The 24,300-nt window shown below is 35.1% G+C and overlaps 1 protein-coding gene across 17 annotated transcripts in view; it reads right to left on the bottom strand.

Moving 5' to 3' along the window:
- The window catches only part of R3HDM1 (R3H domain containing 1), a 205,857-nt gene that overhangs the window by 66,530 nt on the left and 115,027 nt on the right, over window positions 1-24,300 (bottom strand). For 10 of the 17 annotated variants that reach the window (XM_011285215.4, XM_045034800.1, XM_045034799.1 and 7 more), the window contains 5 exons: window positions 22,462-22,716; window positions 19,351-19,502; window positions 15,425-15,526; window positions 12,881-13,171; window positions 5,557-5,680 (listed from right to left, as the gene is read on the bottom strand). In XM_011285215.4, the coding sequence (XP_011283517.1) occupies window positions 5,557-5,680; window positions 12,881-13,171; window positions 15,425-15,526; window positions 19,351-19,502; window positions 22,462-22,716 (924 nt within the window). The remainder of the gene's footprint in view (window positions 1-5,556; window positions 5,681-12,880; window positions 13,172-15,424; window positions 15,527-19,350; window positions 19,503-22,461; window positions 22,717-24,300) is intronic. The other 7 variants (XM_045034805.1, XM_045034806.1, XM_045034798.1 and 4 more) reach the window with 6 other exon arrangements.

Here is a 24,300-nt window from a genome sequence, read left to right as displayed (position 1 = left end):
TTCAGAGGAAAGCACAATCAATTTTGCAAGCAAAGAGAACTAGGACAATATAAATTGATGGCTTAGGCACTTCCCTGGAGGGCTCCAAAGAATATTCTATTTTTAACTCTCTTTCACTTCAACAGAGAAGAGAGCAAGAAGGAAACACAGTGCTCAGCAGAAAAGTATTGCACAGGCTTTAACAGGCTAGTTTTATTTTGTGCAGGTGATGTGAACAGTATTTGCGTTAAAGGAAAGCATTCTTAGTAATATGAATCAGACATAATGGGAAAGATAATAAAAAGAACCGAAGAACTGGTTATTCACAATAGCCCTAAATCTAAGGTCATTTCACTTAAGTTTTTCAAGACTAATAACCCCATACGGCAGAAGCGCTGTGAGAGTAGATTTAGGTTTTTTTTTTTTTTGATAAGCCATTTTGCCAACTCTAATCTGTAACTAGATATCCACAATATAATTTAGATGAACTGTTTCCAAATCATCAAAACCTCAAGTTTGTGATCTTGGTCTGTCTTACGCTTGGTTGGTGGGTCTTCAACTGAAAGCCTCTTAGGTGAATTTAGAAGAAGACACAATTGTCAGCACACCTTCACTATTCTTTTTCCTCTACCACCTTCTGCTCCACTATTTCTGTGATTAAATAAACACAAATATGAACACACAAAAAAGAATCTAATAAAAACAGCTCCATAGGTTATAGCTCATGGCTATTTAAATGACGATCCTATGAAAGAGTCTGTACAACTCAAGGAAATCTATGGGTACTTACCAGATACTTTTGGCTCCAGATTTCAGTGGCGGCAGGTTAATGGAGAAGGGAAAAGGGAAATAGGTGGATTTGTAGGTATTATACAATTGTCTGAATCTGTGTTGGTCACACAATACTAAGAAATGCTCATAGAATCAATGAAAAAACAAGGATAACCAGGGCCATCAAAAAGTAACAATATATAAAATTCCTATTATGTGAGTCAAAAGATGCCAAAAAAGAAACTAACTTTGTACCAAAGTCCCTATTTTACACAGAGAAATCCCTTGTTAATATCAGCCCTCCTGTGCTTATCCAATATGTCCATTTCTTCCTTGCCTGCTTTTTACACCAAGTTACTTTTAAATCTGTACTCTGCAATGCTGCCAATATTCTCTGCATGTTACAGACTGTTTATCCTAAAATGTTCCTTCTATGGTGTGGTTCATCAGGACCCTATCATAGTCTACTGGTAACGAAGCTTAATTGAAACCACATGGTTCTGCGTTACTTGAAAAGCTAACACTGACAATATAATGCATTGATATTCTTTGAATTTATCAACTGGCTGCAAAACTAAAATGACATTTCATTTTACAGAGTTATTCTGTTTTCCACATGCATGCGATATCACAGTTTGGAAAAAAATTGAATTATATCCCTGGTCAGCACCCATATGTAGTTTTAGATGCTTTTAGGTGTCTTAGGTCCATTAGATGGCATGCATTAATGCACACTAATATTCCTTAAAAGTTATGTAGCAGTAGAGAAAGAGATGTACTCGACTATTGCTAATGAGTTTGGCATGCTCAAGACATTAGCCTTTTAAGAAAAGCTATAAAGCAAACTGAATCTGCCATTCAAATCTGCTTTGGAAAAGAAATTAAAGCAATAGCTTTCACAAATTTTTAAAAAGTAAATTACATTAAGTCAAGGTTGTCATTTAAATTTAAATCCCTATTTCTAAGTATGATGCATGATTAAAAGGCATAATGGAAAATATAAGCAAATATTAATACCTTAATACAGCATTAAAAAAAGAAAAAAGAAAAGAGCAGTGGAAACCTGAGTAAAAAGAAGCCAGGAAGCAGCTGAAAAAGAGACCGGTTCACTGTGAGAAATGTAAACCTCTCAGACAGTGCTACGGCCCCGAATCCAACAGCTCAGGAACAAGGCCAATTATTGCAAAATATTAAACATATATGGTAAAGCTGCAAACTTTTCAAATGAGTCATAAGAATGAAAGCAGCTACACAGAAAACAGCCAGGGATCCATAAACCCAAATCTTTGCTGTAACTACTATGTGCAGGAACAGTTTCTTTATATCAAGTTCCTTATATGCAGTATACTTTATAGTACTCGAACTGTAAACTTTAGATAAAGAGTTAAGATAATGAATCTTTATTATTACAACTGCCAAGTAACCATTTCTTTTGAAATAGTTGCTTGTGTGACTCCAGTTTTTGACAGTAAGTCACTAAGCTACTACAAACCAATCCTCCAATATTGCACCTTCCTCAACTAGAAATGACTCACATAAGCTAGAAACACAGTATCATGGAATTTTAGAGTTCACAGAGGCTTCAACAGACAATACAGCAAAACTCCCTTACTTTGCCAGTAAGTAAAATGAAACCCAGAAGCTTTAAGTGATAGACCTAATACCAGTTAAAAATGAATGAGGCTAACGGGATTTTATTCCTATTTTGTTTTCTTTCATACTATACAATGCACTGTCTGAAATGCCTTATGCAGCCAGAATTTCTTCTGCTTCTGCTGATTGGGGTTGACTTAACCTTGTTTTGAATGACCGTGACAGTTTCAGATTCATAACACAAGATATATATATATTCATTCCCCAACAATAATGATAGTACTATTTTCAATTCAAGTCTCATAATAGATGGGAGGTTTGTTGTTAAGGAGATTAACAACTATTGTGGACCTCTGGCACTCCCATGGATGGAAGACCAAAGCATTTTATCCTTGAGATATCTCCCCAACCACCTTCCTGCCCCCAAAAGGGAAAAGAGCAGAAAGTTTTACATTTTTTCTTGCCATATCCCCTGGTTTATGAATATTTAATTTAAAAATTACTTATTTATTGTTCTCCAGTGAAGAAAAACTGTTGCTAATTTATTAATGTTTTCATTATTTGGTTGAATAGTTTTACCCTTTTATGTAATACAAGAAAAAAATATGCTGCTTGACTAAATGTTGTTTTGGCAAGAAACAAAAAGGTAAGAGATGTAATAAATTATTTCTAATTTTAATCAGACTGGGATGGTGGAATGTACATAGGGAAATATAAGGAAAAGGATAAAAGAATGAAATCCAGAAAGTATAATGTGTATATGTAAAAAAATGTTAATTACTGAGACATAAATTGCTATAAATTTGTTAAAAAAAACACAGAAAAAATTGCCTTGTTCATTTCCCAATGCATTTTACTTTTCTATTAGGACACACACAAACATACATGCACACTTTTCTGTAAGCTTTAATAAAAAATAACCATTAACTAACTACAAAAAAAACTTTCGATTTTGAGTTTTTTAGTAGTTCAAATCCTACTAATTCCACAAAAAGGTTATAATTACCAACACAATACTTGCCACTGGCACTACTGAACTTTTCTTTAAAGAGGGATTTGCTCTTGTACTTATTAGCATAACAAATTTCCTTCCCTTTCAGATAAGGATGATTTGAGGATTTCTCTTTTTTTCTTCAAACTGAATGATATTCAACTAACTTAAGGTATAAACTGAGATGATAGTACATAAAATAATTGGAAGAACAGATTCTATAACATGTTACATTATGGTAACTTTAAGAGTCAAACACAACATTTAAAAACTGTTCACAAAAACTGTTTTTCTGTGCCTGTACTATACAGATGTACTCTGTTTCCCTCCTTCTCACCTTAACTAGCATTAGGAAAAATCCACAATGAAAATCTCACTGATTATAAAACACGTACTGTCTGTCACATAGATATTTTGGCCCTCAATTGCGAGGAGTGGCATATTCAGCTGTTCTCCATTTAGTGGGAATATTTTTCCTGAGATGCATTTGTAAAAGCACATTGGTCCAACCTGTGATTAAAAGTTTCAATTCTGTAGGCAGTTTGACAATGGAGAGGAATAAAAATTTAGCCATGGAAAAGAACGAAACTTGTAAATTCATATAAACATGGAGTAAAGGATCTTTGCATGCCTCATTAATAGGCTGTATGAAACGAATTAGTCACACACAAGATATTGGAATGCGGAGACTGAAGGTAAATTTCTTTTTTGTTATGACATTAGCTGTAATCTGCATTATAATTTTGGAAGAAAAGAATCAAAAGAGAAACAATATGAAAAGTTAGTCACTGTAGCCCAGGAAAACTCACAAAATAATTTCCATTAGAACAACAATGTATTTAAAACTAACGAATGAATGGTGTCACGATGAATGCTCCCATCTACAAATAATAACTTTTGATGACTTTCAAAATTAGGGCATGTATTAGTTTATATTATTTGAAGTGGATTGTACTATAAACTTCAGGAAAACTTGAATTAAACGGAGTCATAATTAAGACAGAAGTTGGCTAAAATGACCAATGCTTGCATTCAACATCCTTCGGAAGAACATTTGTCACACATACAATACAGGGCTAGTAAAACAAAAAAGGAAAGACCTAACACTAAGTCTAAGACAACTCCTAGGAGCAAAGGATTAAAAACCTGGCAGCTCCCCACAGGAATGATAAGTAACAATCCTATCTGGTTAAGGAAGTTGGTGAGTCACAATGATCACTGAAGAGTGCATGAATGAGGAGAAGCACAGACAATTCTCATCAGATTGCCCTGTGTAGGCGTCCTTCTCCTAAAACTGCAGCTCCCCTTAAGAGTGGCACATAATATCAAGAGCAAGAAACTGCCTAAGCGGAGGGTTATGTGGCCTCAGTGAGTCACGCTGATGTAGCCTGAGAGCCTCCAACAGTGACAACCAGCTAATACAGTCTCAAAGATGCCAAGAAACATATCACTTCTACACTGGAGTGATGAAAGGCTAAAAAGTACCTTATTACACATCTGGGGCAGAATCACAAATCTAGGTGGGAAGCACAGAAAGAAATGAATTCAGTAAAGATAGTTTTTTATACTGAAGTCACAGTTGTTTTCACAGAAAGCTTAAAGAAAATTTGAGAGGGGCAAAAGGAAAAGGATCTTTTCAGTTTTAATATATTTGATATTCTTAGTATTAGATTGCATTTGGTTTAAAAATACCTTTCACTATACAACCGGCATACTGAAAAACAAAACACAAAAAAGATGTTTTAGAACATCATTCCTTTTAAAGGCACAGTGAGTCCAAGACATCAAAATATTTTCACCAGGCTAGATTCTCACAGTTAGGTCACTTTGATTCTTGCTTCTAGTTAGCTGTTCAGGAGGTATCTTAGCTTGCCGTGTCTGTCTTTTGTTGTTAACAGAGGTGGATTATCAGGCTGCAAAGGAGGCTTCACTACAATGGCAGTGAGTAACAGGAAGCTGCTCACCACTTTGCTTGGCATGGTACAGTCTTCACATTATGGTTTGTGGTTCTGTACACGTCAGCGTATAAACCTGACGTGTACAGCATATAAACCTGATGTGACCCACTCTTAATCTCACTGGTTTGCATATTCATATGCCCGTGTCTGAGACCCTTGATAGATGGAGTGTGGTTAACATCATAATAGTAACACTGAAATAAAGCAGAATGAAAAAAGCAATATCCATAGCTAAGAAATCATGGCCTCAGAAATATTACTCACCTGTCTGCTGTGCAGGCTGTGGCAGTGGTTGGTTTAGATGTGAATTGTAATGGACAGAAGGGATTGGGCGATACTGAGGTTGACCAGAGTGATAGTGGCCTGGAGCACAGTAACAGGCTGGCATCTAGGATAAGTGTTGAGGAAGAAAAATCAGTTTCACTTGCAAAGAAATGTTTTCTCTGAGGAACAACAGAATGTAATGAGTAATAATTCTATTACTACCCAAAAATACATTTTGTTAGCTTTACATTAATGTGAAAAAATTTTTAAAAATTTCAAGCATACAGGATACATAACAAAAGACACCTACCAATATACCTGGCAATTACATTTAGTAGGTTTAAATTTTTTGGCCATATTTGTTTCCGATTTCTCTCTCTCTTTTATAAAACCAAACACTATTAAAATAGCTAAAGGCTTACTCTAGCATTCTTTTGTCCTATATTCAACAGAAAAACCATTATCCCATAGTTGGTGTGTATCTTTGTTATAAATGTTTTGGAACCTCTACTATATATGTATATCTGTTATCCATACAGAAAATTGTTGAGGATCTAAAAAATTTACATTATAGTACTGTACTATATACAACTCCATGCAAATTGTTTTGCAATTAACATTCTTTTTTGAGACTTCTCTTGGTTGAAACATATATACTGCTAGCTCATCCAATTTGATATATGAACTGCAATCATTGTATAAATTAGTCAGTTTATCTATTCCCACACTAATACACAGTTGCGCTGATTCCATTTTTTAATTTTTCTGATATTTCTAATGTAAATTAAAATGCCAATACAAATCCTATTTGTCAATTATACCTTAATAAAGCTGGGGGTAAAAACAGTAAGACTAGCTTGATTATATTTACTTCTGGTGCTATTTAAAATTTTTTTTTTAATCTTTATTTATTTTTGGGAGAGAGAGCATGTGCATGCAGACAGGGAAGGGGCAGAGAAAGAGAGAGGGAGACACAGAATCCAAAGCAGGCTCCAGGCTCTGAGCTGTCAGCACAGAGCCTGATGGGCGGCTTGAACCCATGAACCATAAGATCACGACCTGAGCCAAAGGTGGACACTTAAACCAACTGAGCCAACTAGGTGCACCTCCTTCTGGAGCTATTTATACTAGTTGTGCATTTCTCTTAATCTGACCTAGTTTGGAATAAGGAATAAACAATTAATTCAGTGATGTAGAAATATGTGGTAAATTAACTTTAGTAGCTTCATAAGCTCTTTCAGGTTCTGCTCTTCCAATTGGATTACTTCTCAAAGAGACACCTGTAGACATCTTAAAGAATGCCCATTTCATCTGGAAACCAGCTGGAGTACATACTTTCTGTATCAGCTATAAGCCAAGAATCTCCTAAATTTACTGTAACATTCTTCTGATTCTGAAACATTAGATACAATACACATGTGGTCACTTAACTGTTCCTGGAGGTATCAGCAAACAATAGGTTTTCCTGATTTCAGATCTTAATCCATTATTATACTTTTCAGTATATGTATGTATATAAATAACAGTATATTCTTTTCTCCCCCTTAATTAAAAAGGATATCATTGGGGTGCCTGGGTGACTCAGTTGGTTAAGCACCTGACTCTTGATTTCAGCTCAGGTCACGATCTCATGGTTCTGTGAGTGTGAGCCCGTGTCAGGCTCTGTACTAAGAGAGTGGATCCTGCTTGGGATTCTCCCTCTCTTTCTGCCCCTACCCTGCTTGTATGAGTGAACGTACATGCATACGCGCGTGCTCTCTCTCTCTCTCTCAAAATAAGTATATAAACTTAAAAAAAAGACATTGTTTAAGGCAAAAGAAAAAAAAGGACAAAGGAAAAATCAAATGTAATACTAAAAGAATTCAAATAATACAAAAGGCAGGAAAGGAAGGATATAGGAATAAAACAGAGATAAAACAAATGGAAAACAAATAGCATTGTGGTATCCCTGCATTTAGCCATGTCAATAGACATACTAAAGATAAAAGGACCAGACACTCCAATGAGACTGGATAGGACAGAAAAGATGAACTATACACTATATGCAAAAGATAGACTTTAAATACTGAGCATTCAAGGGTGCCTAGGTGGCTCAGTCAGTTGAGCGTCCCATTTCGGCTCAGGTCATGATCTCACAGTTCATGAATTCGAGCCCCAGATTGGGCTCTGGGCTGACAGCTCAGAGCCTGGAGCCTGCTTTGGATTCTGTGTCTCCATCTCTCTCTGTTCCTCCCCTGCTTGTGTTCAGTCTCTCTGCCTTTCAAAAATAAACATTAAACCAATTAAAAAAAAATATAGAGCGTGCAAATAAGATAAAAAAAGATACCATTTAAATGCTCATCAAAAGAATGCTGAAGTCACTAGATTTGTCAGATAAAATAGGTTTTAAGAGAGAAAAACATTTCATTGCTTACTATAGGTTCCAACACTATACAAAACTGGCAGAATTTAAGGGAGACATAGACCAATCCACTATCACTTAATTAAAAAAAATTTTTTTTTTAATGTTCATTTGTTTTTGAGAGACAGAGACACAGACAGAGTGTGAGTGGGGGAGGGCAGAGAGAGAGACACACACAGAATCTGAAGCAGGCTCCAGGCTCTGAGCTGTCAGCACAGAGCCCCATGCAGGGCGCCAAAGTCAGACACTTAACTGACTGAGCCGCCCAGGTACCCCAACCACTATCACTTATTGACAGAACTGGACAAAAGATCTAAAAGAATCTAACCAACAACATTGACTCAACTGATACTTAGAGAATAATAAATGCAAAAAAAAAAAAAAGTAAAAAATGAAAGAGATTAAGACAAGCTAAATTAATGGAAAGATACCCCATGTTCATTAAGATTGGAAGATTTAGTATTAAGCTACAATAATATCCAAAGCAATCCACAGATTCAATGCAATCTCTATCAAAATTCCAATGGTGTCTTTTACAGAAGTGAAAAGGCCAAACATCATATTTATATGGAACCATAAGCCACATAGCTCAGTAGCCAAAGCAATCTTAAAAAAGGACAAAGTTGGGGTGCCTGGGTGGCTCAGTTGGTTAAATGTCCAACTCTCGGTTTTGGCTCAGGTCATGATCTAGTGGTTTGTGAATTCAGGCCCTGCATCCGGCTTCGCGTTGACAGCAGGAAGCCTGCTTGGGGTTCTTTCTCTCCCTCTCTGCCCCTCCCCCGCTTGCTCTTTCTGTCTCTTAAAAGAAAGAAAGAAAGAAAGAAAGAAAGAAAGAAAGAAAGAAAGAAAGAAAGAAAGAAGAAAGATGGAGGACTCACATTTCCTGATTTTAAAACTTACCACAAAGGTATAGTAATAAAATAGTGCAGTACTGGCATAAAGGTAGAAACACAGAATAGCAAAAGTAAGAGTTTATTTGATACCAATAAACCACAGTACCAACACCATTCAATGGGAAAAGAATAGGGTCTTCAATAAATGATACCAGAACAAATAAATACACACAAAAGAATGACGTTGGGACTCTTACACCTCATTATCATACGCAAAAATTAACTATAATGGATAAAAGATCTACCTATTGGAGCTAAAGACCATAAAACTTTTTGTTTTTTTAATGTTTATTTTTGAGAGACAGAGAGAGAGAAAGAGTGTGTGTGTGAGCAGGGGAGAGGCAGAGATGGGGACAGAGGATCCAAGGCAGGCTCTGACAGCGACAGCAGAAAGCCTGACACAGGACTCAAACTCACAAAGTGTAAGATCATGGCCTGAGCTGAACTCGGACACTAAACCCACTGAGCCACTCAGGTGCCCGAGACCATGAAACTCTTAAAAGAAAACAGGGATAAAATATTCATGACCTTGGATTTGGCAATGGATTCTTAGATATGATACTAAAAGTATCAGCAGTAAAATGAAAAAAAAAAAAAAAAAAAGGATAAAGTGGATTTCATCAAAATTAAGGTTTTGATGACTAATTAAGGACGTTATCAAAAAGTCAAAGGACAACTAAAGAATGGTGAACATCTTTGCAAATCACACACCTGATAAGGGTCTAGTATACAGAATATATAAGGAACTCTCACAACTCAACAAAAAGACAATCTCCTGAAAAAAATGGCAAAGGACTTACAACATTTCTCCAAAGGAGACAGATAATGGCCAACAAGCGTATGAACAAATGAGTAACCAATCATTAGGGAAATACAAGTCAAAACCACAATGAGATACCTGTTTCACACCCAAAGGATGGCTAGGATAATAATAGTTTTTAAAAAGGTAAATAATAAGTGTTACTGCCAAAATGTGGAAAAACTGGAACCTCAATACGTTGCAGATAGGAATATAAAATGACACCATAGAAAGACTGGTGATTCCTCAAAAAATTAAACACAGAATTACCATATAATTCAGCAATTTTATTCCTAGGTATATACCCAAATAAATGAGAACAGATACTTGAACAAATACATGTACCTCCATGTTCATAACAGCACTATTCACAATGTGCAAAGGGTAGAAACATCCAAACCCATTAATGGTTGAAAAATGAACAAACGGTGGTATGTACAAACAATGGCATATTATCCAGACCTAAGAAGGAATGAGGTACTGATACATGCTGCAACATGGATTAACCCTCAAACACTGTGTTAAGTTAAAAAAGCCAGACACAAAAGGTAACAATATGGCATGATTCCATTAATATGAAGTATCCAGAATAGGTAAATCCTTAGAGACAGAATGCAGATTGGTGGTTCCAAGGGCTGGGGGATAGGGCAAATGGGTAAATAACTGCTTAATGAATACAGAGTTTTCTTTTGGGGTGATGAAAATAAAAATGTTTTGGAACTAGAGAGAGGTGATAGTTGCAAAACACTGTATATGCACTAAATGTCAGTGAAGTGTTCACTTTAAAATAGTTAATTTTATATTATATGAACTTTACCTCAAAACAAACCAAAAAAATCATAAATACTAAAATGATAGAATACAAATGCTTTCAAGTGCACATGGATCTTGCCCCCAAAAGACTACATACTGGGAAATAAAAAAAGACTCAAGAGATTCCAAAACAAATCTTAGAGTAGGTTCTCTGACCACATGAAATTAAAACAGAAATCAAAACAGTAAGGTATTTAGAAAGCTCCAAATATTTGGACATTAAATAACACACTTCTAGACAAATCATGGGTCAAAAAAGTCACATACAAAAAAGAGAGAGAGATTTTGAATGAAATAACAAAAACACAACATATCCAGTTTTATGAATTGCAGCTAAAATGGTGCTTTAGAGGGAAATTTATAACATTAAAAAACTTAGAAAGGAAGAACAATCAAAAATCAGTGATCTATGCTTCCACCTTAAAAAGCCAGAAACAAAAGAGCAAATAAACGCAAATTAAGTGGAAGGAAGAAAATAATGGTAAAGGCAGAAGTAGCTCAAACAGAAAATGGATAATAAAATTAATGAAACCCTAAATTGGTTTTTTAATTTTTTTAATTGTTTAAGGAAGGTGGGGAGGGAGGGAGAGGGAGAGGGAGAGGGAGAGGGAGAGGGAGAGAGGAAGAGGAGGAGGGGGAGAGGGGGAGGGGGAGAGAGAAAGAGAAAGAGAAAGAGAGAGAGAGAGAGAGAGAGAGAGAGAGAGAGAGAGAGAGAGAAAATATGAATATGCATGCCTGAGCTGGAGAGAGATCATGACCTGAACTGAAATCAAGAGAACGCTTAACTGACTGAGCCACCCAGGTGCCCTGAAACTCTAAATTGGTTTTCTAAAAACATCGATGGAATTGATAAATCTCTTAAGTAAATAAGACACAAAGAAGAGAGAAGAATGAAATTACCAACATTAAGAATTACATAGGTGATACCATTAAAGATCTTCAAGATACTAAAATTATAAGGTGGATATTATGAGCAACTGTTTGCCAATAAATTTGACAATATAATTAAATTATACAAACTATGAAATCTGATCCAAAAAGAAATAGAAAATTGGATTAGCTCTGTATCTACTAAAAAACTGAATTTGTAATTTTAGAATCTTCTCCACAAAATAACTCCAGATCCAGATGGATGCATCAGTGAATTCTAGCAAACATTTAAGAAGAGAAGAGTTCTACACAAAGTACTTTAGGAAATTGAGGAGGCAATAATATCCAATTCATTTTGAGGCCAGTATCAGTGCCACCCTGATACTACAACCTGAAAAAGACATTATAAGCAAACCATAGACCCATATCCATTATGAACATTCATGCAAAAATCCATAAGAAAAGTCGAATGAATCCAGTGATACATAAAAAGATGTTATATCATGACCAAGTGGGAGTATGTTCCTGAAATAAAAGGTTAACTTAACATTCACAAGTCAGTCAGAATAATTCACTGTATTAAGAGAGTGAAGTGGAGAAAAAAATCACATGATCATTTCAACAAAGAAAAAGACATTTTATAAGACTTAATACTCAATTCATGGTAAAAACTCTCAACAAACTAAGAGAATTTCTTCAACCTCATAGAGGGCAAAAACCCCACAGATAATATCACAGTTAATGATGAAAGACAGAATGCTTTCCCCTAAGACTGGGAACAAGGAAGAATATACACTTTCAAAACCTAGCCTTAAGTTAATAAATGAATTCTAAGGAATTTACTTGCCCCTGTTGTGTGTATATTCAACATCAGAGCTCATAGACAATACAATAAGGCAAGAAAGAGGAATAAAAGGCATATATATTGGAAAGGATAATATATGTAGAAATGGTCTTCAATATAGAAAATCCTAAGCAGTCTGTAAAAAAGTACTAGAATAATTAAATTTAGAAAGTCCACAGGATTTAAGGTAAATGCACAAAAATCAACTTTATTTCTACATACTAGCAAATGATGAACAGAAAATGAAATTTTAAAATAATCTCCTTTAAAATATCATTAAAAAACATTACATACTTAGAGATATATTTAATAAAATATATGCAGTACTTGTATAATTAAAACTACAAAATAGTGTTGGGAAAAATTAAGGAATATTCATGTAAATGTAGACAGATAACATGTTCCTGCATTGAAAGCTTTGATAGTATTATGATGTTAATTCTCCCTAAACCGACCTGAACACATCAGTTTATTTTTATGGTGTACCTACCTTATTGTGTTTCTTGTAAGCTAATTAAAACAAATCTATCAGTCAAAAGGAAACTCAGAAGTGACATACTTTATCCAACTGAAGTATCTACTAGTTATGTGGCTGAGAAGGGAAGATGATGGCCAGCTTTGTTTATATACACATTCTCACAGATTCTCTCCATGTGAAATAAAAAGTAAGCTCTCTAAGGTTAAAAGGTGAGAAAGCGACGTACCTGTGGTGAGGGCTGCTGAATATATCCCTGCTGCTGAAGCACAGGCTGGCTGACGGGATGGCCAGAGGCAGCATAGCCAGCAGAAGGGACTGGCTGCCCAGGTGGCAGAGGAGGGGGAGGAGGTGGTGGTGGCGGTGGCGGTGGAGGGGCTGCCGTCATGATATAACCAGACTGCTGTGGGGACTGAAGAACAACAGTGGACTGGAACATGGTGGCATGAGGGTCAGAACCATCTGCAGATGGCTGGCGGGCAAGACTCATGTGGCTAAACTGAGACCCAAGGTTGTCCTGCTAAAAAAAAAAAGGGAAAAGTCAGAAATCAGTAAGCCTTCCATACACACATAAACCAAACTTCTAAAAAAAAAAAAAATTCATGTATTTGAAGATGAACTGCAGTAGTATGGGTATCATGTATCTATAACAGATTTGATTTAATAGAACAGCTTCAATAAAATTAGAACTCTAAGGCAGGAAAGTAGGAGTATTATAATGCTGTCATTAATAAATTACTTTTAAAGTAGATCTAATGGATTGCAAAGCATGCAGAAGAGTAGGGTGTAAAAACATTTCACACAAAAAAATGAAAAGACACTTATTTAAATGATGATTAAAGACACATAAGGATGTGTGAAGTGAAAACTGGACATACTTCTATTATATAATTAACATCTTCTCAAAGGACTTCAAGGACCGGGTAACTAACAAGGCACAGTACTAATTATTCTACCCCTTTTCCTAAAAGGCAAGATTCTGGTTCTAGGCACTTCTGTTTATCTTATCACACCTGTTGACTATACTAGCACAAATGAAAAAAAAATGCATAAAATCCACCCCAGTCTTCTAATCTCTCAAAAATAATTTGGCCATAAATTCTATTCTTCTCTAGGGTTTTTCAGTCTCTTCCTAAAGTCAGATGTTGACAAATGTAATCGAGATGAGTTTCCTATTGCTTTTGCTACTTGGTGAGCAGGCAATCATATCCAGCCAAGAGAGGTTTATCATGTACATGCCATCTGACAAATGTTTTCTCTCACTCAACAGCCTAAGGACCAGTTCTGACTAGTCCAGATAATATCACTGAAATGACAAAAATGGGGTTAAAATGGCATCCCCTTGCTCCCAAAGAGCCAGAGATTGGCAACAATATATACCACATTTTGTTAAGAGGAGAATTTTGGAAAAAGTTACTTAAAAAAAATTGTGGCAACTGAGTTGTCAGATCAAAGTCGACACATCTGCAATTTCTAGTCTGCTGGTTTTTGCAAAGTACATTACAGCTATGGAAAAGACAGGGAACTGAAAAGGGGTACCTGATTTTATGACTGGAAATACATGGTTTTATGCTTGCTCTGACACACTCTAGCATTATTAGCCTAATTCAATGAATACTTTCAAAAGGGAAAAATGTACTAAAATATACCTATTAGTTGTAATTACACAGTAATCTGGCCAAATATTTTAACTATACACCACCATCAGAGTCGTCTTGAAAAAAAGTCATTTTCTTATTCCAACAATCTGCCATTTTTCAAAACATTTTTGAGGCTTTTATGTTATGTTCGTTGATACTTTTGATCTTCTCAATGTTGGCAAAATTTTATTTTTTCAGATTGGAAGTGATTTTTGAAAATCATTCACAGCCAATGCTGGTAAATAAGGTTGCCCCCAGCTCAACGCAAAAACACTCTCAATATAAGAAAACGTTTCTACAAAATGTCAAGTGATTTTAAGACATAGCTTGTAATTTAACCTAAAAAGTAGTGTCAAAATATGATGCCATATATTAAAAAAATAACAGCACCACTGGGAAAAGTCTATTAGGCTGTTTAGGGAGACTCATTTTAAGGGAAGGGAAGTAACATTTATTGAATACTCATTTCATGTTAGGCCCTAGGCAGGAATTCCATTCCAACTTTTACATTGTTGTCTCATATACTTAGTAACTATAAAAGGTCACAGAGAGAACACATGGCCCTGGTGCTTGTAAACTCTGAGAGGTAGAATTTAGGGCATACTTTGGATTGAAGAAGGTACCATTCATTACAGATTAAATATCTAGAGATCACAGATTAAATATCTAGAGATCTTCTTGGGAATATACTGAGAAGAATGTCTTATGTAATCATAAGCTCCAATTCACCCTAATAACTGGGATAAGTCTAAGGGACCTATGTACTGGGGAAAGAACAAAAAGCCTTAAACTCAGATGAAGGCTGCCACTCCAAGATTGCACAGATCGCAATGATCTCAAGGAGAAAAGTAGCTAAACCATTTTAGGACTAGAATTGTCAACCTGAAAATCATTTCATTGTGGAAAAGCAGGAAAAAATTGGGATTTATATAATCACTGTAATAAGTCAATATAACAAATATTCTACAGTAGACAGTAAATTATTTCTAATACAAGTTAGAAACACTTTTTCAGTATATGTGTCTAGGACTTTAAATAGTCACAAAAGATCATATCACATTAATCACATTCATGAGCATCCATCACACATCCACCCACAGAAACAATGCAGGAGGTGAATAGAGATATAGTACCACGGAGTATTGCTGGGTGGGTGAGACTGGCAGGAGCGGGGATGGGTAAGGGGCTGTAGAGTACTGAACAGGCTGTGAAGAGGACTGCAGAGGACGAACAGGCTAAGGAATAACAGGTTGGCAAACAATGTTAATGTCAGAATAAAATGTTACAAGAATTGCATAAAATGGAAAGTTACACTTTTTTGGCAACAGCTTAAACTATATTTATAAAGTGATCTTAAACAACGATAATAGGAAACAACAAAAACAATGCTAAATGAAGAAACTCTACACAGTAAAAATTTAAAAAACATACCTATGTTTCAATATATAATTTTTTTCATAAAAATATTTATTAGATTCATAGAAACAGGTAATTTAGACATTTCAAATCCTATTATCTAACCCAAACCCCTAGGTTAAGTCAGTAAAAACAAAACCACTCATTCTTACTTCCTGGTTTGATGGAGGGGCTGTTCTATTTAGCATTATAAAACTAAATAAAAGAAAAACTTCACTCATTATCAGACAATGAAAACTTAACATAGTATCTATGCCAATTACTATCTGATAAGGCATGATTAAATACTCTTTTGGGACCATAGGAACTGAATTCTAACAGTTTTCACTTTAAAAAATTTATTTGCTTTTTTAATTTTAGCAGTTTTTAAAGTACAATATGTTGTGGGTGCCACTAAGAGTAACAGCCTAAAGAACAGCACACACATACATACAGGCACATGTACACACATAAACTTATCTCTTTTACACAAGGAAGATAAACACATTTGTCTTGAAACTACAAATTTTGGTTGAGAGAGTAGATGCCATGTGAAGCTGAAAAACTAGTGACCTGAAATTTTTTCACTAATGATATACTTCTGCATTTCAGAAAAAAAAGGATAAGTTTTATGTTTTCCAGGGACACTCAAAAACAGACATTAGAGAAAATGAACAATGTTTTAATCATTTTAAACCTTAAGGAGTACAGCTGGCCATCCGTAGGCTAACAGTGGCATCTGACTTAGTTTCCCAGTCTTATATTTATATTAGATAGTTTATTACAAAAGGGTAATACACATACTGGCTTAAAGACTCTCATAGTCTATGTTATATAGGTGACAGTCAGACTAAGATAAGTGACCTGTAGACAGCCATGTAAGCAAGCACTGGAGGAATCCAGGTCATTTTATCTAACGAAAACTCTCACTTTTGCTTAAAATGTATACACATGAATCTCTGTCTGGACAGTATTTCCTAAAAGAATACTTTGAAAATGCAAAATAAGCGAACTGAATAAGCTTCCCAAGGAAATAACCTAAATAAGGGGAAAGTCTTATGACAACTCAGACGTGTATGGTGAGTTACACTTCCCCCACAAAATCAACACAATAGTTTCTAAAAAATGAAAAAAATAGAATCTCACAAAAAACCTAGAACTAAAGCAAAAGTACTAAACAAGGTAAACACTGAAGGATCTATAGAGCCACTGGTTCCTCACTAACCTCTTGACTAGAAATTAGCAAGCTTCCTAGCAGATGACAGTACATATCACACTAAATGAGGTGCAGTGGTTTTAGAACTTCCAAGCACAGGCTATTCAATGTGTTATTAAGTCAGACAACCATTAAGACATAACTTTCTTCCAGACATCTTGACCTACTATGTAAGTGTCAGATGAAACAAAAGCTTTAGTCGGCTGTAAGATAAAAGAAAGAGGAGTCCGATGAGCACCAGTGGTATGAATTAATGTCTCCGAGAGTGTCAAGTGGTAATGAGACAAATGTGGGCGGGAAGACTCGTTCAAAGTGAAATTCTGACACCACTTAGAAAAGGAAAAGCCTTAGCTCTTCCTTTTCCTACTTAAATTGCAAATGGCTGCAAAACAATATCCACTTAAAAGTGACTGGTTTTGAGAAATGCAGTCCATCTGAAGGCTTTGGAAATCATACTATTATTTTGTTTGGTTATTTGAAACTTCATGGATGGATTATCTCAGTGCAGAACGAAAGTAGTTACTGAGTATCATTTGTTCATCAATTCTCTATTTTGGTATCTGATGATGAATTACCTGAAACACCTGAAGCAACACCAGGACAATCAACCACGAAGTTTGATGCATATCCTGAGATTTCAAATTATAGTCCATTAAAGCTCTATTCCTTTTTTAAAATGTTTATTTTTTTTTGAGAGAAAGAGAGCAAATGAGGTGGGAGGGCAGGGAGAGGGGGACAGGATCTGTAGCGGGTTCCTTGCTGACAGCAGAGAGCCCGATGTGGGGCTCGAACTCACAAACCATGAGATCACTGACATGAGCCAAAGTCAGACCCTCAACCAACTGAGCCACCCAGGTGCCCCTAGGCTCTATTTCTAAACTAAGCTATCTACACCTTTATTTAGGATAGTCTCATATCTAAATCATACAAAATTATTTCTAAGAGATAATAATCTGAAATATATAATCATAGATGAATCCTTAGACTTTTTTGAAGCCATCAGACAAATACTATTTCCACTGAATGAAATGAAAATCAGTCTTACAAAGCTCCTGGTGAAATACGTAGCAAGGCATAGGCAACTGACAACAAGATGAGAGAGAAATACTTCAGGACCTAACTGAATGAAGGCAAGGCAGAGAAGGCCAGGGAGGGCATTTTATGTACTCCAATGTGTACCTGTGCATTTTTAATCAAATGGGGTTGGGAAGTGGATATGGGAGTCTTTGGAAACAGTTTTTAGGCATCTTTCTCTTCACACATTTGTATGTTTGGGTTTAAAAAAAAATTTTTTTTTACGTTTATTTATTTTTGAGACAGAGAGAGAGCATGAAGGGGGGAGGGTGAGAGAGAGAGGGAAACACAGAATCTGAAACAGGCTCCAGGCTCTGAGCTGTCAGCACAGAGCCTGATGCGGGGCTCGAACTCACAGACTGTGAGATCATGACCTCAGCCGAAGTCGGTCGCCCAACCGACTGAGCCACCCAGGCGCCCCCACAGATTTGTATGTCTTAAAAGCACATCAAAAACCTAGAAATCCTACTTTATATAAACTACCTTGCCCAATATTAGGACTCTTAATTGCCAGAGGCACAATTATTTGCAAAACTTTGAAAGTATTTGATGACATTACCACTGCTCATATATTCTTTACCCTTGCACTACACAAACGATATAACTTGCCAATAAAATTAATGAAATTTCCCTAGTTCAAGTTTATCTCCATACTTCTTTCATAAGAAAGTATTCTACAAGTTCTCACCAGTGGAATATTTAGATAGTCTTATGGAGAAAAAGAGGTGTAACTAACTGTACAAGCTGTCTTTGATATGTTATACAACCTTTAAAAGAACAAAAGTAAATGAGTTTACACTGGGATAATCAAGTTCCCCAAGGATGAATAATACATCTATATGGGAATAGCCAGAATGTGAAAGTGTATGTGCAAACTTTAAACATTTCTACAAATTCAAGATACTATTAAGAGTGCTTCTGTAATTCTAATTCAGAATGTTTTTGCCTCCCTCTTTCGTGGAATAGGTGGGATGCAAAGTACCTTGCCGAACTTGAGCAACTTAAGTTTCTTCTATCTTCTTGATCTGTTGAACCTTAGAACAACTTACTTATTAGCTCACTGGGATAATCTTAGTTTTCTTTTTATTCCTTTTGTCCATCTCTTGCTGTTGTAGAATACGGAGAACATACTCACCACACAGGCTCATGAGATACGAAATTTCCTTCTTTCCAATATATATTCTGTATTTATTAGCTGAAAATCCTGTGAAGTTAACCTCTCTTCCTACAAACGGAGCGGGACATCACTGGTGCAGAATATTAAAGTTCTAAGAGATACTTGGGCTAGCCCAATTATAATTATAATTAGTGAGTTTAAACCCAAATATATAAAGGGAGGTGAACTTAGCATTATGTAATCATGGATATGTGCACCTGTGAGAAAATGTGATTAGCTGCTTGTTGTTGAGGTGGTGGGGGTGGCAGAGGTGGCTGTGGAGGTCCAGGCACTTGGGTTCTAACAGGTTGTTGAGTCATAGGAGGATTATACACAACTGGACTTCCATCTGGGTTTATGAAGGGCTGACCTGAAAAATTATAAGAGGAGGGAAAAAAACCATTTACAATTGAGACCGAACATAGGTCATTTCTATGAACAATCTGTAACACAGGTCTATAATCCTTACTCAAAATCCCAAAGCCAAGTTTCTGAAGACCAAAAGATTTTCTTAGCAGAAGAAACAAAGTGTGACCTTACCTGAGCCTATTTTAATAGTCTTTATTTTTCTCACTTAGAGTAAATTTTTTCATTTTTTAAAAATATAATTTATTGTCAAACTGGCTTACATATAACACCCAGTGCTCATCCCAACAAGTGCCCTCCTCAATGTCTATCACCTATTTTCCCTCCCCGCCACCCCCTCCCCTGCCGGTTTGTTCTCTGTATTTAAGTTTCTTGTAGTTTACCTCCCTCCCTGTTTGTAACTATTATTTCCCCTTCCCTTCCCCCATGGTCTTCTGTTAAGTTTCTCACAGAGTAAATATTTGAAAATTCTGCTGCAGTGTTTTACTATGTAGGTGCTGCTCTAAAACCTCCTGGAGCTATTTTATAATACACAGCATTTTTCGAAAAACTCTGAATTCTGAATATCTTGCTCAAGGGATTCAGTTATAGGACTGTGGTCCTGTAGTGCTTTAACGATTTCAGTTTTAAGAAAAAAATTCTTGACTTTGGGATACTGGAACGTTATTAATTAGCCTCTATTATGTAGTGAGAAAGAGCTAATTTATAGACCACAATGCATATGCTTAATTAGTGAAATTAACACTGGATGAAAATTAAAAATGCTTGCCAGCTTCAAATTTCAAATCATGGACTTGATGGCAGAGTCCTTATTTTATAACTTCTAAAGTTGTAAGTTGTGAACTCTGAAGAATTTTGTAAAATAATTTTTTAATTCTAGTGAGCTTGATTCACAGGTATGAAAAAAACCTTTAATATTGATTTAGAGGCTTATTGTTATTGCTTACTAATTACTGGGGGGATATCTGAAGTGCCTAAGTAAATGAATTTTACTCTTTTCTACACATACATTCTGAACAACTTTTTCTTATTATGAAAATATTTTTATTGTGGGAAAATAACCAATAAATAGGGATTGAAAGAAAATAAATCCCCCCATAATCTTGTAGTTAACAATTTGGATACCCTTCTTCCAGAATTTTTTTTTTTTCAAAGCAGAGGTAAACAGATACACAGATTAGTATTTTTCCTTACACTATACACTATATTATTTAAAAAAAAAAAAAGAACAGAAAAAAAGGGGACTATGTGAAATATACTATGATACCCATTTAGAATGGGAAGAATAGAGAAGTTAAGAGAAATCTGACTGAACAATTGTTAAAAATTGTCTTAATAATATCCTTTCTTCCATGGTAAAACCCCCTATTTGCTTTCTGAAACTTATGACATAATAAAATAATTGTGGGGAGATACATTGTTCCACTGATACCAAGTGGGAAAAGTCCTTCAAATTCAAATAATTTTCATTAAGTTTCTTGATAATTTAGTTATATGAAAACAAGTAATGCTGGGTATTTGTTGATTGTTATGTAATTTTGAACAAATATGGTACAGAAGATATGATTGGAAGCATGCTTAAAAGTAACTTAAGGGCCGTTTGAAAACATTGGATGTGTTGTAATGCTGTTCTCAAATAGCAAAGAGATCACTTTTGGACTCATTTAAAATTAAGAATACAATTCAATTACAGGTTGATCTGTTGTTCATTCTATAATTTCCTATTCAGTAGAATCTTTCATATCATTGAAAAATCATTAAAATGTTTTGAATGAAAAGTAATAGTAAATAGTATATTAAGTCATCTTATATCCTGCTCCAGAAAAACAAGAAGTTTAGTAATATAATAAATCTCAAGGAGAAGAAGATAATGGTTATTAAGCAAAAACGGAATTTCTGAATAGTCAGTTATTCATTTCTTCTAATAGAAACAAATGTTCCAATACTTTATCTTAAAAAACAGATGCAAAGAAATCTGAAGGTAATGAGTTCCAAGCCATGGTCTTCTCTACAACAAACAAAAGAAAAGGTTCAGGAGCACACAGAGACACTCTCGCCTGTACCTATCTTGCCCAACTACTGCTGTGCTGATGTGACCACATGAGTTAAGTGTACGAATTTCTAAGAAAGGTTATCAAATGATTTATAAGGTTGTTCTCATTCTCACAAAATTACTGCGCCATAACATTTTGAATAGAGACCAGACTTCATGTGATCTTTTAAAAGATGTTTTCTTTATTTGCCCATACGACATGCATAATGAAATGTATTATGACTGCAGTTTCTTAATCTCTCTGAAGTTTAGTTTCCTTACACGTAAATGGGGACTTCACCTACCAAGATTGTAATGATGATAAGTAATGTGTTTCAAGCACCTAACACAGTACATGATACATAATACATGCTGAAAAGATGAGAATTATTACCTAACTGCAAAGAATATGTGTCTTCAATATTAATTCATAAGGACTACCTATTTCCTTTTTCTAATAATAAAATGTGCCTTACCTTTTCCTTAGGAGAAAACAATTACTATATTCAGAAGGACAATAACTTGTATGTTCTTTCTCCTTCATTCTATAATGAATAAAAGCTGCTTACTTTCTCCTTCCTCATGAAATGCATACTATTTTCCCCCGGATAATTTTTACTTTTTTAAATCAAATAAAGCTCTTTCAATGGTCATTGTCTCATTTCTAAGAAATGAACCATTTTTCAATTATGGTTAGCCTAAAAGGTGATGTCTGGATGTCACAAAGAGAAAAATACTTCCTGATATAAATATATCTTGTAACATTTTCTAGCAGAAATGTTTTATTAAAGTTCTAGGGAAAATGCTAATTACTCATGAAAAATAAAAAATTGACAACACATATACAAATAATACATTTAATACACAGTTTTTATTTTTCAGTAACTCCTGATATCTCAACTGAAATAAGCACCTTTTTCTCGATACCAACCTGTTTGTGGGTTGATCAGAATACTGCCAGGTGGTATGCCTGCCGCTTCCAAGGGAAGCAAAAAGAAGCTAGTGCTAGGAGATGCGACTTGCCCATTTAGGCCACCATCAAAGGAAAGAGAGCTATGAGTGCTGACAGTTGGATAGACGACAGGTGCGCCATGAGAAGACTGGCTGAGAGCTGTACCTGGAAGAGGCTGCTGGATGTGAGAAAGAGAGCCCGTAGATGACCCTACACTACCAGAAGACTCAGAACCTAGGGAGGAGTAATGAAAAATATGGATTTTTTAAACCTCATATAAAAACGAAGGCTTTAAATATGTAACAATAAAATCCACATTACATAACATGCAGTTACCACATAAAAGCAATGGCTATTTTTGATTTACTATATAATTTTGCTTCCCCTCCCCATCATCAACAAGTTTAATACAGCAAACTGATCACATAAGTTGTCAGAGAAGTCATAGCCAAAGCATGCAACTTAAGCAAGATTGTAATAACAACAGCCACAGACAGCCACAAAAAGCACATTACCCACATTCCCCAAAGCACAAACTTATGTACATTTTACCTTTTAGATTAACACTTAGGAATACACAGATTATAATTTTCCCCAGGAAAAAGAACATAGCACAGCCAAATGCCCCAAATCTCTTATACCAGAAACCCCTTATCTATAAGAACACAGAAAGATTAAGAGTAGTAGAGGAGATAACAAAAATGATAAATTCTCTATCAAGAGACACAATTGGGAAGTTTCATTACAGAATTCCATTTTAAGCTCAGAATCATAGCATCTTCCTATAGAGTCAACATTTAATTGTTTATCATATCAAGGGACAAAGACAGCATGAAAAATATTCCGAGTATTCATTAGCATTAGTTTTAAAATTTATTTCTTGCTAAACTTAATAAATGTGATAATTTATTTTTAGCTGTTTTTATCCCTGCAATCTAGTTCGTTTTCTATCACCCAGAGACTGAAAATGTTACTGACTTTCAGTAAAATGGCTAAAACTGGATAATAAGACAATCAAAGAAAGAAAAAGATTTTTAAACTGTATATGGTTAACTAGGTTTTAAGTAAGAGTTAACTCTGGGATGGAGAATTACTCTTTAATGAATGAAATGAACAAATATGATACACTTATACAGACTGCCTTCTTCTATTTTAAGTTGTGCCAAATGACCCCTGATAAAAACTCTACCAAAAATAATTTTTCCCTGTTAAGAGTTAAATAATGGTTCATCTCTGAAGAGAATATAGATTATAAATAGGACACGATTTTAAAATGTTTTAATTCAGCAGTGTTCCTAAATGATCTTCTCATAGTTATTGTTATGATGACTTGTTTCCCAAATAAATGCATATCTTGTGCATATACATATTTCTTATATTAACAAAATTTACCTATCTTTAGCAATATTCTATGATATACACTAAGATATTTTTAATATGCACATTATAATAAGAAAGGGTGACGAGTGCAATTAATAAGCCTTAATTTAAAGCACTGATTATAGACAAGGATTAATAAAAAAATACTTGGCCACCTCTAAATCTCTCCCATGTTACCTGTACAATACCATATGTCTACGATAACCCAGATAGGCTAAAGATAGCCATTTCTGCTAACTTTTAAAGCTAATTTTGGAATACAAATAAAGATCTGCAAGGATCCTAAGAGAGATGTGAGGGTCTTTAGTATTAAACCCAGTTAGTAAAGGTGAAGAGAAAATGTATGAGCCTAAATGTAAGGTACCCTAAAAGCAAAGAAACTAGGAGAATGAGGATGTTACTAAAATTTTCACTCATTCAGAATAATTACATCACATT

This window comes from Felis catus, chromosome C1 (assembly GCF_018350175.1).
Source record: "Felis catus isolate Fca126 chromosome C1, F.catus_Fca126_mat1.0, whole genome shotgun sequence".
Taxonomy (NCBI): Eukaryota; Metazoa; Chordata; class Mammalia; order Carnivora; family Felidae; genus Felis; species Felis catus.
This window is presented reverse-complemented; position numbering and strand designations above follow the sequence as displayed.